General features: G+C 48.4%; 2 protein-coding genes and 1 pseudogene across 2 annotated transcripts; 1 reads left to right on the top strand and 2 right to left on the bottom strand.

Moving 5' to 3' along the window:
• Nucleotides 1-2713: 2713 nt before the first annotated feature.
• Nucleotides 2714-3418, bottom strand: LOC136464425 (uncharacterized). Its single transcript, XM_066463376.1, has one exon. The coding sequence runs from the start codon at nucleotides 3164-3166 to the stop codon at nucleotides 2900-2902; it is 267 nt and encodes an 88-aa protein (XP_066319473.1). The 5' UTR covers nucleotides 3167-3418; the 3' UTR covers nucleotides 2714-2899.
• A 770-nt stretch (nucleotides 3419-4188) lies between these two features.
• Nucleotides 4189-5641, bottom strand: LOC136464424 (metalloendoproteinase 2-MMP-like). The gene has a single exon (XM_066463375.1). It carries the CDS (start codon nucleotides 5435-5437, stop codon nucleotides 4340-4342), a length of 1098 nt encoding a protein of 365 aa, XP_066319472.1. The 5' UTR covers nucleotides 5438-5641; the 3' UTR covers nucleotides 4189-4339.
• Nucleotides 5642-9812: 4171 nt separating this feature from the next.
• LOC136466124 (protein JINGUBANG-like) lies at nucleotides 9813-10506 on the top strand (annotated as a pseudogene).
• Nucleotides 10507-22651: the final 12145 nt, after the last annotated feature.

Here is a 22651-nt window from a genome sequence, read left to right as displayed (position 1 = left end):
GAAATGATCCTCTTATTCCCGTGTCTTCCAGCTACTTTATCCCCAATGGGACTGTTTAAGCAATTCTCGTAATCGTCGACCCCGCTTTTGGTACTCTAGAAAAGCAAATCTTGATCGAACCTATATTTGCCCAATGGATACAATTTGCTCACGGGTTGACCTCTGTGCTTCTCTCATGGTACAATCCTCTCCCTGCTAAACCCCCGGCAAACTGAAACATCTTAGTAGCTAGAGGAAAAGAAAGCAAAAGCGATTCCTATAGTAGCGGCGAGCGAAATGGGAGCAACCTAAATCGTGAAAACTCCTATAACTATGACATAGTGAAGGTAATAGTACAAAGAGATACATAAATATGCACAGTTCAGTTATAAAAGTTTCAGAACATACTCTAGAAAACGCTCCTTTCAGATGCTTGAAAGCCTGGACTGCTACAGCAGGATCAATATCATCATCCGAGGAATTTACATCCTAAAAAGGCAACAAGATATATCATATTATAATACACAAGTGCATAAACAAACAAAATCAAGTAAACTTACTACCTCGCCAATATTCAATGAACCAGAGTCGTTGTCTTCTTCAGAGTTCATATCAAACTCATCATCACAGTCACCATTTCCAAATTCAGTATCAGAATTCAACTCATCAACATCCATGGCTACAATAAAAAATAATAAAGTTTGATCAACTAGTGTTTTCTAAAAAATATGAATGCCTATCACTCAAAAATGAGTATCCAATCAAATAGGCACTTCAAAGACATGGTAGCGAGAAAAGATTTAAAGTGATACTTGAAAACCTAAAGTCTGAACCTTATATCTGATCTAAATACCTCATCGTCAAGATGCAGCTTCTATATCCTACCACTACTGCTACATGAGATGTTCCCAATACATTGTTCTTTCTGAATATAAAATAGAGAAGAACACAATTGTTCCAAACAAATCACTTATGTATAGAAAAATCAAAGCTAATAACACACCCTCTTAAAAGGCTAGACTAGGAAACTCAATATATTATTCAATCAAGCAGAGTGAAGAGGACAACAAAGAGGCCGACAAACTGAGCTGACGCACTAAAACAACATCCTGCTAGCTACTGTTATAAGAACTAATCCTGCATAGAAGAATTTGCCGAAGCAACACATACATAGGATAACTCAAGGCAACAAGGTACTGCAATTAAATCAACAGAAACAATACAACTAATAACATCTAATGTTGTTGGCCAACACAGGAAAATACGAAAACTGCTAGAGAAAAACAGAGCAGTCTGCAGCTAAGTGGATGCATAAGCTGTATATGAGTCTTCAGTTAGGTGTCCAGCGATGAAGCCTGTAATTAGGTTGACCATTAAAAGTATTCACAATAGGGATTAACAGGCAAAGCAATTGGGATTTACAGGCAAGCAATTGAGATTTATAGGCAACCAAACCAATAGATCCTACCAAAAACAGCAAGCAGATGCAGTCTGCTGCTGTTGCTGTATCTAATTGGGTTGGAGTTGTAGAAAAGGAGAAGAGTTCAAACCAATCAGTAATTGATGGATGCAGCAAACAGATAGCAGGTTCCTATTCCATGTTAAGCACTGTCGTTGTTTCAGATATCCAGAAGCATAAGGTGCAACTAATGGAGCATGACATGTCGGCGGCGGAGCAGGCATGAACCAATCACCTGTCTCCTGGCGCGGCCACAAGCCATACTAGCCACCGACGCATCGTCGCTGGCAGCAAGCAAAGACAGATCCACGGCGACATGAATCCACAAAAGACAGATCGACAGCGAGGCAGCAAATCCAACGCAAATCCGACCCCATCCACACCTGCCCCAGACACAAACCATAGCCCTAGCTCCGAACGCAGCAGCAGCGCCGCCAGTCTCAACACCGCTCGCACCGTCGTCTCCCGTGGACGTGAAGAAGAGACAGCACCGACGGCCCGCGCAGGCGTCGCCAACGCGGATGAGGGTGCCGCGGCGTCGTCGTCGGTGTTGGTCCTCCCAAATCCTACCCCATCGATCCCCGTGGCCCGCTTACATTCCAAAATCCCGCACCCCAAATCTCCATCCCTCTGCCCTCAACACAGTATAGATCCACGAAATCTACACCACCACCACAAAATGGGATCGAGTACACACCTTCAGCAGGAGTCCGCGATGGCGAAGCATGAGTTCGTCGTTTCATCGCCGCAGCGGGGAAGAGAGCGTCAGGGAAGAAGACGAACGGCGGTGGCAAGGACGCACCACCATGCAATCGCCTCAGGCGCGTCTGGGGGGGGGGGGGGGAGAAGACGATGCGGATTCGGGAAATGAAACGGTAGGAAACGGAGAGGCACGACTCCCAATTTGAAACAGTAACGCTCAGAAGTGGGTCCTCCATGACAGAGACACGAATGGTAGTGCAAATGACACACGCACGATGCCGATCCGAGGAACAGAAAAACATGTGCCGAAGGACAACAAAACACACGGTCATTGTATAACAATTCTGTAGATAAATCGATTCACCTTTGGAGGAGAACATCAAGTGCTTTCCTCTCACTGGCTTGCAGCTTGCATGCAAACTATAGTTACCAATCAGTCATCTTCGCAATCATTCTCTAATTTTATTCTTGTTTTTGTTGTGCAATTTGTACTGATGCTTTACAGTTTGAGACAACTGAATCCAGGGTCACCTGGGTGTCAGAGAAACTTGTGCGGCAAAACAGAGCACGAGATTTGAAAACGATAAACCAATCATCAATAGCTGTAATCGAAACATTAATCTACACGAAGGAGCCGACACTACATCCAGCAGTATACACATGGACGACACACGGAAGGACCGAAGGAACAAACAAATAGAAATCGCCTATTTTATATAACCAAAAAATAGGCTTTCCGTCGAAACAGAGCCTAGCTAACTAGTACCCGGCGATCCCGGAGCCCTCATGGGCGCCCTGTTTCTTGCCGCCCTTCTTCTGGCACTTGTCCTTGATCCACTGGAACCCGCTGGCCGTGCCCTCCTTCACCTTCCTCAGCCCCGTCGCCGCGGCCGCCTTGGTCTTCTCCACGCCGTCCTGCTTCTTGCCGCCGCCGTCCTGCTGCCGGCCGCCCGCGCGCGGGCTCGGGTCGCCGCCGTAGTCCCACTGGTCCGCCCACGACGTGCCGAAGGAGTTGCTGCGCTGCATGGTCCCGATCGATCGGCTGAACCGACGACACCGATGCAAAGACGACGATTCCTTCTAGGAAGAATGCAAGGAAAGGAACCGTGTGCTGCTGCTTTCTTGCGGTTGGGGCAAGGGAGCCTGGGATGCTAGAGAATGTGGCTTTTATAGGAGCTCGCTTACCTGTGCCAACGAACGCATCAATGACCAGAACTCCAGAAGCATCGCCGCCCATGCACGCCACGCCTGTGGAATTGAAAAGTGCGGACGGAGGAGTCGCGTGTCCGGATATGTCCGGAACGCGGTGGTTGGTTGGTCCGTTCGTGCTGGCAGGCAGCTGCGCGCCAATTTTGACTTTGTGACCAGCCAGCTACTGGCTTCTGGCCCTGGTGATACCGACTGGTGGGTCCGTTGCCAGGATTGGTCCACATGTCGGCAGCTGCCTTTCTCAGACGTGGTCGGAGTGCAAAACGACGACCGGCGGGATTGTGTTGTGCCTGAATCAGAATGGTTTCCAGAAGTGAAGAAGTTGCATGCCGGAACAGGTCGCCTAATCTGATTATACATCTTTTTCGGCCAAGTCTAATTTGACCTGTTAAATAGTGGCTTGCTTGATTCCTCTGCTTGCTGCGAGTTCTGACACGAGTAATCATATACTATTTTTAGCGGCCAATTTGGTGAACCAAGCCAAGCATCGTCAAAAGCAACGCGTAGTGGTTCCACGACAAATTACGTCGGAGTTTACGTCGAGATCATGGACAGTGATGATTTTTGCTCCGTGATTAAAATATCTGGACGGTGGGTTCCTCTTTCGTCAGTGCTTATAACTACTCCATAGCGTGTTTTGTGAATTGCTATACAAGACATTTGACTCTAATTAATCCGTTCGTGGACGAAATGGGATACAGATGATCTGACGGAGGATAGAAGCTTCTGACGACTCTTGGACCAAAACAGGGCAGGCGCCGGCGCCCGCCGCCGCCATACGATCTCCGGGCTGTACCCGGAAAGAATGCCGCTCCACGTGTCCACGACTTGTAATATCCTTCTGTGATCTAAAGTAGTACTGTATTATATTATTCTGTAATAGTAATCATAGTATGTACACAAGAATCTTATCCAAGAATCAACTAATCGAGCAAGAAATCGATGTAACGACTAACGAAGGCCGTGGCAAAAATGACAAGCACTAGAGGTCTACGGCACTAGGACTAGGAGCAGGCCAACTGCCGCAACTACTCCGACGAAGACTCTGTCCGGTCGGAATCCCGCGCCGGCGCTACTGTCCATCTCGCGGCTGCTCGTCGCCGGCGACGTCGGCGTGAAGTTGGGGTTGCTCCCGTACAGGCTCTGTATCCCCTGCACGTCGTCGGCCTCCAGCTCCACCTTCGTCGTCCCCGTCCGGATCGTCGGGTACATGATGGCGTCGGGCACCGAGGAGTGGCCGAGCCCCAGGAGGTGGCCGATCTCGTGCACCGCCACGGACTCCAGGTCCACCGCCCCGGGCGTGGACGAGCGCGACACATCGCTGCCGGCCACCCACGCCTCCGCGGCGTCGAGGTGAAACCGGCCGTCCGTGGGCGAGAAGGCGTGCGCGAGCGTGCCCAGGGGCCCGTCGAACGGCTCGCCGTCGCCGTGCGATCCGGCGTAGAAGCCGATGGTGATGTCGGCGTCGGAGTCCGACGCGGTCTCCTGGAACCGCAGGTTGGTGGCGGCGGCCCACCGGGAGAAGGCGCGCGCGAAGACGTCGCTCAGCGTGGTCCGGTCGATGGACGTCGCCGACGTCGCGGTGATCGCGTACCTGAGGTCCCGACGGAACGGTGGCCACGTCGGCTCGCCGGGGAAGTAGGCGTACAGGTGCCTGCCGTGGGCGTCCGCCGAGGAGCTCCTCGCCATGGTGGACGTGCCGTTGATGACGTCGGCCACGCCGCAGCGAGGCGCGACCATCTGCGAGACGGTGGACGGGTCCAGCGCACCGGTGGCGTTGAGCCCGAAGTTGCGCTGGTACGTCGCGATGGCCGCCTCCAGGTCCTGGTCGAACGCGTCACTGAACGGGGACGACGACGGCGGCGGCGGGAGGTAGCCGAAGTGGCTGAGGTAGTCCTTGAGCCCGGCCAGGCCCTGCCGCTCCTCGCCCATGTGACAGCCAGAGAGGTTCTGGAACGCCGCCCACGGGTTCGGGAACGATGGCGCCCCAGGCGGCAAGCCGGACGGGAAGGCCGACGCCGGCAACGCGACCGCGACCGCGAACGCCATCACCGCCACGACGGCGGCAGCTTGCGATACACCCATCATCAGAAACCAGAGGAAGTTTGCCGGGCCGGCCGCGCAGAGAGAGAACACGCAGCAAGCCGAGCTGTCACGTAAGCTTTAAGGCTCGCTACCCGATATGTCACGGGCAGCGTGGTCAGCCGGCCGGCAGGTACGCGGAGCCGGGTGCGGGTGGCTAAGGAGTAAGGAGCGGGAACAGAGCCCCTCCGTTCGAGTCGGGACGTCGCAGCTCTGTGCGTGTGGTTTGGTGAGTACCCTTTGGTCAAAGAACTTGTCCGCTGCGAGTTGCTGTCGTACCACGGCTGTGATCGGCGTGAAGTGACGGGTTCAGAATTGAAAAAACTGCGTTTTGCTTTTCAACGTTGCTCACCGTCACCGGCCAAAGAAGCTTCTGCTTGATCGGTTTCCGGCGAGTGCTCGATTGGTTCAAAAACGGAGAAGGGTCGTAGGCTGCCGAGCCCGGCTCCCGGGTAACATTTCTTTTAAGCGTAACCAAAAGCGAAAGGAACAAGAGTACAGAGAACCACACGCCTCTGAATTCAAGTCTGAATCAACAACTTGTCAATCAGAATCATATACATCTAACGTTTTTGCGCCACTTGACAGAGCAACAATTGAAGAAAGATATGCATGTGAGAGAAGCAGGTTCTTTCGGTGGTACAAGGGGAGGTATGCCACTCTCGACAAAAACAGTTCCTCGACCTCCCAAAATGCGGTTACAAGCACCTCCAACTGCCTGATTCAGCGTGAACCCTATGGAGTATGGACGCATGAGAAAAAAGAACGACTCTTCCGTACTTGATTTGTGCACAAACGACATTTCCTGAATCCACAATGTCTGCGACTTCTCAACGGGGAGGATGATGGCGAAGCCTGTGCCCCAGTGGTGGACAGAACGGAGTAGAGTCGGAAGGCCGCTCAAAGAAGTCAATCCCGGTGTCCGCGTCATTTCTTACAACTGCAACAAAAAACAATAGGAACAAGAGGCGAGATAACATTAGTCTGCGAATTCTGACGGTCTGAGTCAGCAACTTGCCAATCAGACAATACGAACAATATCTAATGTCTTCTAGTTAACCGGGAAAGTAATGTTGAACAAAGCAATTCTTCAACCACCCCAAAAGAAATGCAGTTACATCTAGCACCAACCGATTCAGCTTGAGCCCTATCTGTGGACGCCATGAGAAAAGAATAACTCTACTGCCCCTTTTTTGTGTGCAAAGGACATTTCTTGAATTCCGATGTCTGCGACTTTTTTTTAAGAGTGATCTCAATGTCTGAGACTTTTCAACGCGAGCTGCACTTACCCTGTAATACCAGTTAGCGAAATGATCAAGCAACTGACTCGTGTCGTGGCTCTGTTTCAGACTCTCAGCTTTGAGCAGTTGGAGAATACTCCTATCTGGCAGTCGTTTCGTCAGACCTCACAGTTGCAGAATATCCAGGAGGGGTTCAGATTCAGACTACGTTATTAGATTTCGGGTCTGTTACATTGCAGAATTGCCAAATTGGAATGGCGTCAGCATACAGTTCTTCTGGACCAACATTTATTAGGCCTGCTGGGATTATATCATGCTGGGCCTCCTTTGTTAAGGCCTGGCTCCTTTGCTGGGCCTAAAGGACATGGCACTAGGCCGACACCGTGACACATCGTGACACATCAGCTGCAGCTGGATCTGTCAATTAGCAGATGATGACTAGCTCATGAAAAAGAAAAAGAGAAGAAAGAAAAGCAGATGACTGTTCTTGAGCAGCGCGCGCACCCGCGAAATGGCTATTAGAATATGTCACTCTCTAGCCTCGTACAAATGCTAACGACAAGCCTATTGACCGACCAAGTGGTCTGACTTTATGGGCCAGAATCTCACAGCTCCACTACAATGAAAAAAGCCATCTCCAGTCGACAAGACGCTTCGACTTGCTTTGCGGCCATCGCCTGAAACTCTGAATGAGTTTTCACGAGCATAAGACACATGAGAAACCAAAGTTTTTGCTTGGCTTACATTACATGTGGAGAAAAAACCTAGCTTTACTCGTGACCATCATCTAGAAGCTGCACGGGAACAGGCACTACTAGAGAACAGATTTTAGAACGATGTCCTAATTTGGGCATTAGCTTCGATTTTTTTTTTTTTTTTTGTTCCCCGGGACTAAAGGTTCCTTTAGTCCTGGTTGGTAATATCAACCGGGACTAAAAGTTCCTGCCCAACGGCTACTGCGGCAGACTTTTGCTACAGGGGACCTTTAGTCCCGGTTGGAGCTACCAACTGGGACTAAAGGTTAACTTTTACTCCTGGTTGGTCCCTTCAACCGGGAGTAAAAGTCTACTTCCGACTGGAGGCTACGTCCGGGACTAGAAAGGGACCTTTAGTCTCGGGTGCTATCTCCAACCGGAACTAAAGCTTGAAACTGTAACAGGCAGTCTTTGAGCCGGGACTGACAGCGTGTTGTCCCGGTTGCATTTATTGCCGTGCTCTAAGCTCTAAGTTTTAGTCCTGGTTGCATTTATTGCCGTGCTTTACTTGTACTGAAAGCTTAGAGCTTGAAACTTCAGTCGGGACTAAAGCTTAGAGCTTGAAACTCCAACCGGGACCCATATGCATGTTTCAAGCTTTTAGTCCCGGTTGTCGTGCTTGCATTTGTATGTAGGAATTGAAACTCCAACCGGGACTAAAGTAGCAATAAGAAACGAAGACGTACTTGATGGTGCTGTACTTGTACCTGCTTGCATTTACGAGCTTTAGTCCCGGCTTGCATTTACCTGCTTGCATTTACGAGCTTTAGTCCCGGCTTGCATTTACCTGCTTGCATTTATTGCTGACACCGAAAACGAAGACCTTTAGTCCCGGCTGGTCCGATGCAACTGAACACGACCAAATCAATTAGTTCCGGCTGATGTTACGAGCTGGGAGTCCCGGCTGGTATTATCAGCCGGGACTATAGGTCTTTTAGTCCCGGGCGTTTACAGGAGCCTCGATGGGCCGGCCCAGTACGCAATATGCTGAAATTGCTGGCCAGTCCCACCTATTAGCACCACCTCGCTTGCTCAGAAGAGTGAAAGCTAACTTAAAAGCTCAGCTCTCGAACCAAGCAGCACGAACTTGAACAGGATTGTATCGCTGATCCTTGACTAAAGGTCCTTCGTACTATAGTTTATACAAAATGTTGAACATTATAAACGTACGTATATTCTAGCAGCGTAGAATGCGTATTCAAAAACCAAAACGAATCATCAATTAAAAATAGGAAAAAAAAGGAAAATAGAAATAGAAACAAAAAAAACCTGGTAGTAGCGTGAAAATAGAAAAAAAGGAAAATAGAAATAGAAACAAAAAAAAGGAAAAAAAAACCTTTAGTCCCGGTTTGGGTTACCAACCCCAACCGGAACTAAAGGGTGCGGCCACGTTTGCTCAGCTGGAGGGCCTTTAGTCCCGGTTCCCTCTTTAGTTCCGGCTCGATGACCCGGGACTGAAGATTTCATCTTTAGTCCCGGGATCGTTGTCCCGGCGCGGTAACCAGGACTAAAGGCCGTTACCGTCCGGGACAACAAGGCCATCCTGTAATAGTGAGGGTACTTATCACCTTATCAGCTTGAGCCCGGCCCACACAATAATGCATAGGGACTTCTAATTCGAGTCGGCAGATAGGTGGTCCAAGGCCGTCCTCCTCAAGCCTGTCTAGAAGTAGATGTGATCACAGTTACAACGACAAAGCTGGCTTGTCCTGTACTCATGCTAAACTATCTGCTTGTCTCGTCATGCTCCCGAGCTGATTTGGTTTCCGACGATCCATTGAACACCGGACGCGACTCCACCACTCGCGTTGCTGTTGTCCTGTTGATGCAATCGGCATATATATATCCTTCGCTTAATTACACCGTCCTTGACAAAGAATTTGATCAGTTAATAGCCTTGCATACCACCATGTGTTTCCAAAGCCTGAATTGTTGTTATCGCTGCTTGTGATCACAGCAAACACAGTACATCTTGTGACAAATAATCCCTCTCGGTTTCACTGTGAGCAGATAGCGCAACGGAAGAATAATGTGTGTACGACGAGCATCGCAGGGAGATCGGAGACAGCAACTTGGGAACAGTTCCCGGGATGGACTTTGCGAGACAGTGTGGGACAGTACATTGTCCTGTGATTTGTCTTTTTATAAAAATGTCCAGTGATTCATTCCATGATGCCTACTGGCTACTGGCTGTGGTTCCAGTCGGGTGCAGCGTACAGGTGCATATCGCAATCGCGAAAACCACGTTGGTACTACGCTGTTCTTTGCCATATTTCAGGTTTTCATTTTTTTTCAGTTGTGCAATACAGCAAGAGAAGAATGACAGTCCTCCTATATTGATCTTCGTCTAAGTTTCTTTTTGGAGCAACTATGCTGCATACACCCATGCCGGAAGAGATCGATGGCAACGAGATGGAGCCATGGGGGCCATGCAATCCGGGGTTCCGGTGCGTGGAGTCCATCGCGCCCGCGCACGACGACGCCATCAACGCGCTGGCGGTGTCGCCCGACGGGCACGTGTACACGGGCTCCGCTGACAAGAAGATCAAGGCGTGGAGACGCCACCCGGAGCGGAGGAACAAGCACGTGCTCGTGCAGACGATGGAGCGTCACAGGTCGGCGGTGAACGCGCTCGCTCTAGGAGCCGACGGGAAGGTGCTCTACTCCGGCGCGTGCGACCGGTCGGTGGTGGTGTGGGAGCGGGGCGACGGCGGCGCCGGGCGCATGGAGGCCACTGGCACGCTCAGAGGGCACGCGAAGGCGATCCTGTGCCTGGCGGCGGCCGGGGACGTGGTGTGCAGCGGCTCCGCGGACAGGACGGTGAGGGTGTGGAGGAGGGGAGCGGAGAATACAGAGTACACTTTGCCTGGCCGTCCTGGAAGGCCACGGCGCGCCTGTGAAGAGCCTAACTTTGGTGTACGGACGTGACAGCGGCTTCTTCAGCGGTTGGGGCGACCCAGAGGAGGGATCGTCCGGTGGTGGTGGCGGCGGCGGCGGACATTGTGCTATTGTTTGCAGTGGCGCGTTGGACGGCGAAGTGAAGATTTGGCGGCGCGTATTGTTTCCAGTTCTCTTGTAGACAGTATACTGCTGCATGACAGCATGAGCATGAATCATGATGCTAAATGCCTGCGTGTTTGAACATTGAGATTAGCGTAGGGGATTTGCTACACTTGGTCTTTGGAAAAAACGACATCTATTTTAAAACGTTGAGTTGCATACACATACTGGTCCAACAAAAAAAGCTTAAACTAACAGTGAAAGGTGAATAATTCAATTATATACTTAGTTTCAACACAAGATATATAAAGTGAATTGCCCACGTGGCTACGTCTCTGTCAACTTAAGCTTTTGAGTTGAACTATCGGTGCATGCAATTCAATATCATATCAAAGCTAGAGGTCTAGAATTCCAATCGTGGTAGGCACAATTTTTTTTTTGCCTCTCATCTTAAGTACAGCTGTAGAATCTGTTTGGATATAGACACACACCACCACACACACGCACGCCTCACACACACACGGTATACAAACAAACCTACAACTATACCTAGACAACGAATGCAACTGAGAGATACTCGAAGATCACCAGACTCCGAGTGTGGCAGGCACGTCACTTGACCATTGTGTCACATCTGCGCAAGAGGCAACTGAAATTATTTAGGGAACTACTGTTCCCGGGTGAGACACCGGCGTTGAAGCCAGGCTTCGAACGTGAGCGGGCAGGACACACACCAGCGATCCTAGCCATCTGAGCCACCGCTCAGTTCTCTGGTAGGCACAATTAAATAAAATATTTGCTGACCACTCATATTCCACGTGTGAGGTCTAAGGGAGCCTCAACGTGAGCAAGAGTGTTGTAGTATAAGTAAATTGCTCACATCTCTCTAAACAAAGGAGTCTTAGCAGATTTTACTAAGAGTAGTAGTACATAATAAATTAGAGACATAACTGATTTATTGTCCCGTATGTAACCAAAAAACTCACGACGAATCAGAGATTAGAGTCATAATTGGTTTTACTGTCCCCTATGTGACCCAAAACCTCACAACCATAGTGAATTAGATATTAGAGCCTTAATTGTTTTATTGTCTGATTCGTCATCCAATTTCACGACACACACTAATACGAGTTAGAATAGCACGTCTAAATACGGTACATAGTCTAATTCCAAAATGTATTCGAATGACTTACCTATATATTTCATAACTAGTTAAATAAATATTTATTTGGTACCGTATATAAATGTTAGTATTTTTCATATAAATTTGGTTAAAGGTGAAATTGTTTGACTTCTCGAAAAATAAGAATTGTATTTTTTTGGACGGACAGAGTAAGTCAAACTGCTCTAGTTTTGAGCAAGTTTATAAAAAAATGCACCAATATGAACAGATCAAATTAGCTTCATTAAATCTACCATGAAACATACTCCAGTAATACATTTTTTTGATATTCTATATGTCTTTTTTGATGAAACGATATTGTATATGTTAATCAATATATTTTTCAATAACAAGATACTACTATTGCTGGTTACTAATAGGCCTAGCGATAGTGTCGACACCTTACACGAGTGATGCAGCCATGAAAGCTTGATGTCTTATATGTGCAATGCTGCCTCAAGCTTCGATGCCAACCGGTCTAAAGTTCATATTTTACTAGCATTTTAAATATATATACACATACATAAGTTATATGTTTCTAAAGTATAGGATGTAATAGTTATTTATGTTTGTAGTTTTGAAGGTTTGGCCAGATTTTGTAAATGTATTCCCTCCATATTCTTTTATGAGGCGCACATCATATGAAGATTCAAATTTAAAATCTTCAATCAATAGTTTAGCTAATATTTTTTAACTATTATAATACAAACTTGCTACGACTAGATTTGTAATCAAATATACTATCAAATTATCATAAGTTTATAAAATAAACTATATAAAATAAAATAAATAATTGACCAGAGTGTAATTTGGAGACTGTCCCATATCAAGTTGTGCCTTGTCAACGAAAACACGGTAGTATTATTTTTGTGAAACCATACATATCTAATTGTATCACTCTCAAATTCAAACTCAATACATAAAAACTATTTTGTAGTCGAAGTTTGCAATGAACTTAAAACAACATCAAGACGTCACTTATTGTGACTGAAGGGTGGTGGGATATTTTGCAAGAAGCTTGGTCAGCTAATGGTAAATATCATGTGTGTGTTTTGAGAAACATATCATGGATCGTGCTTGATGTGCATTTCGGACTCACTCATGCAATCACCAGCCAAAGCCTGGCCCAACTCGTCTACTCTAGCAATACGTTCTTTCCTTCCTGGACCTAATCCGGCTGGCCGGCCTCAAACGGTATTTTTGTCAGGTGGGTACTGTGACTCTATAGAACGGGCTGCTGCTCCTGGAAAAAATACAGATCTGGCTGCAGTCTTGACAACCCCTACCTTGCCAATTGCCATGCTACAGTACAGTGATGCAGATGGTCCAGCTATATCACTACACTGCAATCTTTGCATGCATGTGAGCTCATTATATTTCAGTCTCCATCAAGAGACAAATGGAGATTCACTTAATGGTGACAGTGCGGCCCTAGGAAGAACACTCTTTGCCTATCAGGACATTACAAGCTGGCAGATCATTTTTTTCACATCAAATGTCACTCATACCTGGATGCTTGATGATATTTGCGCGTTTAAATGCAGAGGCATTCTGTTTTGGCGACTTTGCGTTGTGTTCTTCCACATAGATAGCAGATATGCATTTTCGTCCAGGATATTTTTTAAAAAAAAAAACATATCACCCAGGAAGGTTTTACCATCTCAAATACCCACCATGCCAATCCCCATGTGCATGCATATCCAGTGGCCTACAGAGTAGCCTGAAATCTTATGGAGTTGGATTCGTCTGTTGCTGCCATTGCCAGCCACCACTGCGCTGTGCAAGCTCATTGGAGCGTTTGTTTTATCCCATTTGCCTGCATGGGACTGGGAGATGCAATCTGCCCAGCTGTGGGTCACACTGATGGTCAATCATTCACTATAGATTGTGATCTGCCGTTCAGCCAATTTTGGTTGTAATCTGACAAATTATACAGACAAGCAGTGGGCCCTTGCATCCTCTATGCAGCTAAGCATACCTGCTGTGTGTTTATCAGATTTATCTGTGCCGCATTATGCTTGCAAAATATCATCCTCAACTTAGGGCCTGGATACGAGAGCTGATCACTGGTTAGCTAAAAATTAATTTAAATTAGCTCGAGTACATTCAAATATAAGGGCATATAGTCTGTTCGTTTGTAGTCAATAGTGTTTTTCTTTCATAACAAATCAACACCAGCCGGGCTTATCAGCCCAGAAACCAACCAGGCGATAAAGGCTAATGGGTGAATTAATTTTTTAGACAAGTCTTAACATGCTTCTGAAACACTTGCAACTTATGTAACATGTGCAATATCCCCCGATGTATTTTTACAACATTAAGATGAAACAAACTACAGCATACATCTGAAACGTCTGAAACACTAGAAACATACATATGCAATATAGGAGAGGGGAAGGCCGGGGCACCGGCCGAGAAATCGGGCTTCGAACAGCACCATGGCAAGTGCCACGGATCTGCGCCGGGATCTGACAGTCGGAACATGCCCGGTGACTCGCGGGAGTGGCAGACGGTACCTCTACGGAGCTGCCCCCGAACCTCATGGAGCACGACCTTGTCAAGGTTGTTGACGCCCTTGCGGTGCCTGACGGGTGCTGCCTCCTGCTTCTCCTCGCCCGTCGACGGCGGCGACGCCGAGGCCGATAGGTTGTCCTTCCGCTGGACCGAGCCGCAGCGAGCACCGCACGCCGAGGCCGAGCGGAACGGAGCAGTGGAGGTGGAGGGAGGGAGAGGAAGTGGAGAGAGGCAGGCAGGTAGATGGGCTGGCTCTAGGGGGATTTTTGGATATGCGTGCGTGTTGTTTTTTTAGAGAGAGCCATGAGTGAATGAAAATGAGTCGTGGGCCAGTATTTAGCTCAACTAGTAACTAGCTCTAACTCATCCAAACTGATCCTTATCGGAGGGTGCATTGTGCATTTCTATTGCATAGCTGGGACACCTGTAGGCTGCTAGGAAAATTGAACGCCCACCTTTCCTTCTCTGCGAGTTTAACTGCTAACCGCCCTTTTGTAAGTCATGTTCGTTTGTAATGTTGAACATGGTGTCAGTGAAAAGAAGTAGAGCGCGCAGTTCAGATACAGTTGCTTTAGACATTTGAGCATGAGCAGGCATTCAGCCTTTAACCCCTTTCCTTCCACAGAAAAGGACGAGTAAAATTAGTTTTGTTTTGGAAGGGAAGAAAGGGACAGTGAACTAAGTGTAGCTCATTTAGTTAGATTATTTATTATAGTAGAACCTGTCCTTGGATTCGGGTCCTTCACTCAGCACGATAGGGGTGTTCATATTCTTTTTTGATTTATTTCAGGATTAGTGACACTATTCTTTTTCAGTGGTAGATGAAATGTCAATCAAATGCTTAAAATTTTAAGATTTAGAGGGCTTGTAGTCTCAGGCCGTCGATTTCGGTCACCTCTGGCTGTTAGGATTGATGCCTGGCGGTGGCGGGTGACTACTCGCCTCTTGAAAAGTGCTCAATGGGGTATGATATGTGTACATGCATCGCAAGCGTGAATGTGTGGCTATGAACTGTTTAAACCTCGTACATGGTGCAATAAATTATTTGAAGCTAATTCCACTAATCCTGACAAAAAAAAGAGTCGATGAATCGGAATCTCCTTGTCGGGAACCCCTCGTGGATCGGTCTCACAGTAAAAGTTCGGCCAAAACAGATAAATACATAACTCATGGTCCGGCCCAAGTACCTAAATGACAGGCTAAAGGGGCGATCGAATCTCCGACCGAAAGGCCTGGCCGAGGAAGAACAGCGCCCGCTTTTTGATTCCGGCCCACCTCTCCGACTGGAGCACTCGCTTCGGTCTCCAGCCCGCCTCCGGACGACCTCTCCGACTGGAAGGCCTAACCAAAGCACTACTTCCGACTCCGACCCACGTCTCCGACCGGAGATGTGCCAAATCCCTGCTCACGGCTCTTCTTCGACTGGCACGATCAGAGCCGACTAGAACTAACCGACCGGGGACGCCCGCTCAGAAAGGACCAGGGAACGAACAGAGAAAGCAAGGCAGGACGCACAAGTCAAACCACGATACCAGGGACCGTACCCTGTACACCTGCAAAAACAGTACTCTGCAACCTCCCTGGCACAACAGAGCCCAAACAGTGTTGTAGGCGTCGACATTTTCCGTATAGTATTGTAGGTGCCATTAACTCCCATACGGTAAGGCCCCTCCCACATGCCTCTGGGCATTGACAGTGTTGTGGGCGCCGGCATTTACCATATCGAGTGAACATGGTGAAACTGCTCACATGTCTCTGTGCATCAACAGTATAGCAGGTACCGACATCTGCCATACCCGAACAAGACGACGCAACCTCCCACGTGCATCTGACATCCAATAGTGTTGTGGGCGCCTACCATCATTATGTACCCGTCGGCATGTGCAACAAGACTTAGAAGCATACGTACTCTCTCTCACACTTATAAGGCCATTCCCTTCATCTATAAAAGGGGATGCGCTCTCTCCCAATAAAGAGGTGGATTCAAGTTGATCCAGATTCATCAGATCGATCAAGTTCACTAGTACACAACCATAGAACCGTCAGGTTCAAACCACAAGCACACGCTTGAACACTTAGCTCATAGCGGGGCTCCCGTCACTCTTGACCCTTTCGACCGGAGTCCGATTGAATCTCTTGTACCCCCATCTTTCTTCCTCTTGTTTGTAACCCCACTGCAAACTTCGAGCATCTAGGCTCAGAAATAAAGTCACCGATCGACTCAAACTGAACATAGGACATGTTGCCCGAACCAGTATAAACCATGTGTCATTGAGTGCTAGGCCACCTCCGATCACAACGTACGACAGAAGTACAAATATTTACTTATTGGTCACTCTCTGCACCAACACTCCTAGAAGTGTTTTGATTTTAGATTCTTTTCAAGAAACATTTAGGACGGTGAATCAGAATCACTTTATGAAAACATTTTACTAGTAAACTAGATTGATGATCCATGAGAAAATATAAATTTCTTAAAAATATAAATATAAATATATTTAAAAATTCAAATTTTTTGTGGGCAAGTAGCGACTTAAATACAACCCATTTGAACTTGGTGCACATCTGAAGAAAATATAATTGTTAGTGTAAGGAAAATGGACCCTAGGCTTATTTACTTTGAATTTTAGTGTTTGATGACCAACACAATCAAATTGGACTAATGAATTTATAAGTGATTATTTTATAGTTCAAAAGAGTGCAAGACATGACTTGGACAAAGGCGATGTGATGATCCGATGATCAACACCATAAGCAAGACCCTAGAAGCACAAGAGAAGACCTAAGATAAAAAAAATAAAGTCCAAGCACGAAGATAGAAACCAAGCCGGATACAAGATTACGAAGAAACGTGCTTCGCAGCACTGACCGGATGTTGGCAGCATAGTGACTGGACGCTCCGATCAAGAGGCTCTGTAATAGCAGGCGTCAACAGCAAGGACCAGACACTGAGGACTAAAAGTGACCAGACGCATCGATGGTATTGTTCATCATCTCGGCAACACACTTAGTACTGACCGGACGCTGGCGGCAAATCAATCGGACTCTGGAACTGCAGCGTCCGATCGAGTACAGAGAGGTTCTAGAGCGGCAAAGTTATGACCGAACGCGTCCGGTGGCATGTGACCAGACACCATCAGCGTCCGATCAGTTGATCGCGGCTCTAACGATCGGGACGACTGGACGCATCCGGTCAGGACGAAAGCAGCGTCCGGTTAGTAGCAGAAAAGCGTGATTTCATCCTCAATTGCTACTTTCTCCGTAGGGCTTATAAATAGACCCCCCAACCGGCCATATGAGATAGGGGAGCTGAGGAAACATACCAAAGGTATTGATATACCATTTTAGTGATCTCCACTTGCATAGTGCTTAGTGATTCATTATGTGATTAGCGTAGGTGCTTTGCGAAGTGCTTAGGTTGATTAGACCACCGCTTATGCCCTTGCTCTAGGTTTAGGCATAGTGTTTAGTGAGGTTTGCATACCTCTTACCACTCGGTGCATGTGCGCATCATTGTTGTACATCGAAGGTGCTTATAGTCTTGTGAGATCATACCAACCGCGTTTATGGTGTGGCCGCCACCGTGTACCGAAGAGAATAAGGCCCGCGGCGGTTCGGCCGGAAGCTTGATAGTGAAGACAACTGGAAACGGTCTGGGAGAGGCTTGCCGAAAGGCACACTGGAGACCCACTTGCACATGAAAAAGGTCCAGGGCTATCCATGGAGTTACCCGACCGGGAGCTTGGCCCTTACGAGGGATTCCTTACGATGGGCTTCAACGAGGACTAGAGGAAAGCTTATGCGCTTCTCGATACCTTGGTAAAAATACCGGAGTCATCGATGAGGGTTTGCATATCTCTACCTTACTCTTTAGCTTTCACACTTACATTATTTGCATAACTCCTTTTACGGTAGAGATAGCAACACACTAGTAAAACCATTGTTACATATTTCGATAGTTTATCTTTTGCATATGTTTTGCTAAGAATAAAAAAAGAGGTCATAGTTTAGAAGTAGAATTTTAAGTTGCCTAATTCACCCTCGTCTTAGGTATCACGGCCCCCTACAAGTGGTATCAGAGCCGGTTGGCTCAATTTGGACCTTTGGCTTCATTGCCGTTGAGCCGATGCTATTTAAAGTGGTTGGGATGGATACTATCGGTGTTTCAAGTAAACACCAACGAGTAAATTTGTATTATTGTGTGTTGGACCCGGATGGTATGCTAAAAGACACAAGGTTTATACTGGTTCAGATAGAATGTCCCTATGTCCAGTTTGCAGCTATTGCTCGTGTTATTAGCACTAAAAGGTTTGTAGTAGGGGTTACAAACGGACGAGAGAGGAACGGGTCCCAAGTCTCTGAAGCAAAGGTTAAAAGGACGCTAAGAGCTTGGTTGCTGCTTAGCTATGTGTTATGTGATGAATGATGTGTTGAATCGATCCCCCTCTTAGCGGGGTGCCCTACCTTCCTTTTATAAACCAAGGGGAAGCAGGGATTACAGATGGGAGAAACAAGAAAAACCAGAGGCAAAGAAGGTCCTTCAAAGGTGTTAGGTCTTCCTTTTCCTCTGAGCGAGCCCTGCTAACATGGTAGACGGTGCTAGGCATAGCTCCATGCTAGGCGTCTGTCCACTGATGATGTCGTGCTCTGGCTTGATCAACAAGTGGTCACGTCCCATCCCACCCTGGTGGACAGCGCGATGGACCAGGGTGTTGATTCGTGACCCTACGGGGAGCGAATGGTGTAGTGACCGCACATCCATCACTGTAGAGGATGTGAGTCTCCTCCTAGACCATAGTGATTGTCGTATTCTTCCGTCAGGATCTGTGCCTGAGGGCAAATGGCAGCGCCCACCACACTGTAAGACAAATGTTGGCGTCCACAACACTATTTGAGCTCTAACATGTCCAAAAGGGCTTTAAAGCACCCATCTTGTCATATCCTGATAGTACTTTCCTACAGGCACGTAGGGTATGATCCTTGGTATTGTGGTTGACTTAATTGTCCTGTCTTATCTACGCGCGTAGTTATGGAGCAGCGCGTAGACGTCGGGCGAGGCGGAGCCAGCCCCTGGACGTCGAGCAAGGTAGAGTCTGCCCTTAGACGTCGGGCAAGGTGGAGCTAGCTCCTGGACGTTGGGTGAGGCGGAGTATGCCCTTAGACGTCGGGCGAGGTGGAGCCAGCCCCTGGACATCGGGCGAGGCGGAGCCTACCCTTAGACATCGGGCGAGGCAGAGCTAGCCCCTAGGGGTCAGGCGAGGCGGAGCCAGCCCTCTGACATCGGGTGAGGCAAAGTCTGCCCTCAGACGTCAGGCGAGGCGGAGCCAGCCCCTAGGGGTCGGTCGAGGTGGAGCTAGCCCCCAGATGTTGGGCGAGGCAGAGCTTGCCCTCGGACGTTGAGCGAGGCGAAGCCAACCCCTAAGGGTCAGGCAAGGAGGAGTTAGCCACCAGACATCGGGTGAGACAGAGCCTGCCCTCGGACATTGGGCGAGGTAGAGCCAGCCCCCGAACGTCGAGCGAGGCGGAGTCTACCCTCAGACATTGGGTGACGCGGAGTCTGTCCTTAGACGTTAGGTGAGGTGGAGCCAGCCCTTAGACATCGGGTGACACAGAGTCTGGCCTCGGACATCAGGCGAGGTAGAGCCAACCCCCAGATGTCGGGTGAGATGGAGTCAGCTTGGGGCAAGGCCCATGGTCCCGGTGGATGGACAAGGAGTGACCCAGCAAGCGGTGTAGTCACGCTCTTGATTGTGCAGATGAGTCAGCATTTGATGGTTGTTAGCTCCTCCTCTTCGGGTACCCTAATATTGGTCCCCGACAGTAGCCCCTAAGCCCCCAGGCAATTCGAGTAGAATTGTCTGGGGGATTTTTGACTTGCCAGTAGGTGCGCGCAAGCACACTCAGTGGGTGTAGCCCCCGAGCCTATAGAGGAGTAAGGTACTCCTTTAGAGGATTTTCCGAAAGAGATGATTCTGAGAGCCCTGGCCCTCCATTGTTGCCCATGGCGTGCCCTGAAGATGTGATTTCTTCTTCGCCGAGGTCAGACCCTTCGTGGGTATGGTCATGAGATTTGGTGGTTGTTCAGTCGGATAGCTCAATTGGGATCCTGACATCTTGTTCATGGGGATCCAGTTAGTGTCAGCCCAGCTGAGACTCGATCGCAGGCTGAGACTCTCGTAAGGGTGCCATGGGACGGCTGTTGAAACCGTTGATGGGCCAGCCCTCAAACTCCTAGGCCCAACTGGGCTGGAGGAACACTTTTTGACATGTATCCTTTTGCTAGTAAAGAGTCCTAGTTCATCTGGGGAGGCAAAACGTCTGGCACGACTTTGGAGGAAAAGTATAGGGATTAGGGATGCATATCCCGCGTGGTGATGTGGTGGCGAATCATGGTAGGCGCGGAGATCTAGGTGGACGGTTGCCTTTGTCGCATCCATTGCCCCTATAAAACTAAAGGGTTCGCCTCTAGGGTTTCGTACATTGCCTCCTTACCTTTGCATCTACAACCTCCAGCGCTAATCGCCTAAGCCTCCTACATCTGCGTTTCAGCCGTCGTCGAATTCGCATCCACCACTCCGATCCTCCAATGTAGTCGTGGTGCCGCTCTGATATCACCCTCCAACACCTAGAGGGCCTCATTTGTAACACCCTAGGTGTTTAGGCTTCCACTAAATTGCATGTCATTTCATAAACATGTGCATTATCCATGTCATCATGCCATTATCATTGAAACATACGTATGCAACATTTTAAATTTTATGTGTTTCATGCTGGATTGCTTAGAGTGGTAGTAGTGCAACATGGGAATGCAACATGAAACTCTCATACATGGAAACATGGCAATATGGTAGTAATGTGGCAATTATAAAATGACAACAAGGTCTTGAAACATGTGAGACATTTCATTGCAACATATGAATGAATTGCTTGTTTTATTTTCTTTATCACATGTGATCATTAGAAGTGGTATAACAATTTTGTAAAATGGTTGATCATGGTCTATTACACCTTAACTACACTTAGGTTACTTGTTTGGACATTGTTCATGTAGATCAAAATGACCAACATGCCCTTAATTGCATGTTTGACTTGAATTGACCCTAGAGTGCCACTGTTTGACTGATTCAAAAGCCCAACTTGGAAGCTTTGCATGGCCGTACACTCTTTACAAAAGTTGTAGCTAATTTAGTAAGGAACAAAAGTTGTTTTATGGTCAACTCATGAAAATGTCTAGAACATGCTCAAACCTGGCCCACAAGTCAGAAATATATGCTGATTTCATACTTAGAAAAAATATTCTGTCATGGTACATTTTAGTTGCATCGAGCCCACTTTGGTTTCATGTAACTTTGGATCCACGGCGTTTTAGGTGTTGGTCATTGAAAAGAATGTGTAGAGGGAAGGTAGGTCTACAACTTTGATGTTCAATTCCTCCACTAACTCGTCATGGATTAGAAGCGGATCATCGTTGAATACTCGCTGTCAGGCGTCGGCATTGCACTGAATCGTGTTTTTCAGAAAACATTCAGTGAACGTTGTGGCCGACCGATTTAGAAAACTGACGCCACGTGGCGCCACCCATCGCCGCTCGCCTGAGCACGCTGGCCACGCGCCGTGTGCCTCCTGGCGTCGCAGCCGTGTCTTGAGCACCCCGCGCGCCTGTCCGATGCACTCGCCCGTCCCATTTCGCTTTTCCTCGCCTCCCACCGCACGCAACGTCGAGAGCTCTGCCGTCCACCATTGCCGACCGAGCATCGCCGCTGCCGTGTGAGCACGCCACCACGAAAACACGTTGCCCCGCCTACCTGTAGCCTCGCCGTGATCCCCTCTGCCACCCCCACCCCTCAGCCAGGTCGATTGTGCCGTGGTAAGGACGAATTCGTCATTCCTTTCTGCCGCCGCCGTGGCTGTTCTCGCCGGAGATGACGCTCCACGCGGCCAGCTCTCCTTGCGTCCTTGCCATCCCTCCTATGTCTCGCGCTAGGGTCTAGGCATGCGGCCGTAGCTCGTAGGGTCGCCCTATTGGGTTGCGACGTCGTATTGTCGTCGGAGCCGGCCGTGCCGTGGCCGAGCGCCGCCGTGGCCATCGCCACCCCCACTAGCGGCGTCAATAGCTGCGACTAAGGGCTCTCCTAGGTCCGCTAGGATGAGTCGAGCACGTAGACACCCTTGCCCTCGCCGGAGAAGCTACCGGCGACGAGCTTCACCGTCGTTCCCTTCTCCTCCCCTGCCTGTCTCGTTGTCACGTGGGACCCGGCTGTCAGCCATCGAGGCTGAGGCGGGAGCCCAGTTCGGGCCGCGCCGCGTCTTGGGCCACGCCAGTGCACTTTGCGGGCCGCTGTTCCTTCGGGCCGGCCCAACTGTGGCTGAGTTTTGTTTCCTTATTTATTTTGTTTTATTATTTCACAGATTTGTATTGATATTCAAAAATCTGTATTTCTTAGTATATAGATCCAAATGCCATGGTTCTAATTTTGTTGAGTTCCTAGTATTGTCTAGTATTTAACAAAAATAGTATATGAGCACATGTTTTAGAAAAAAATTGGAT

Source organism: Miscanthus floridulus, chromosome 7 (genome assembly GCF_019320115.1).
Source record: "Miscanthus floridulus cultivar M001 chromosome 7, ASM1932011v1, whole genome shotgun sequence".
Lineage (NCBI taxonomy): Eukaryota > Viridiplantae > Streptophyta > Magnoliopsida > Poales > Poaceae > Miscanthus > Miscanthus floridulus.
Note: the sequence above shows the minus strand (reverse complement) of the source record. Positions and strands in the feature narration are given on the sequence as shown.

Excerpts from the sequence above, each read along its gene's own strand:
- LOC136464425 (XM_066463376.1), bottom strand. The coding sequence starts at position 3,166 with ATGCAGCGCAGCAACTCCTTCGGCACGTCGTGGGCGGACCAGTGGGAC.
- LOC136464424 (XM_066463375.1), bottom strand. The coding sequence starts at position 5,437 with ATGATGGGTGTATCGCAAGCTGCCGCCGTCGTGGCGGTGATGGCGTTC.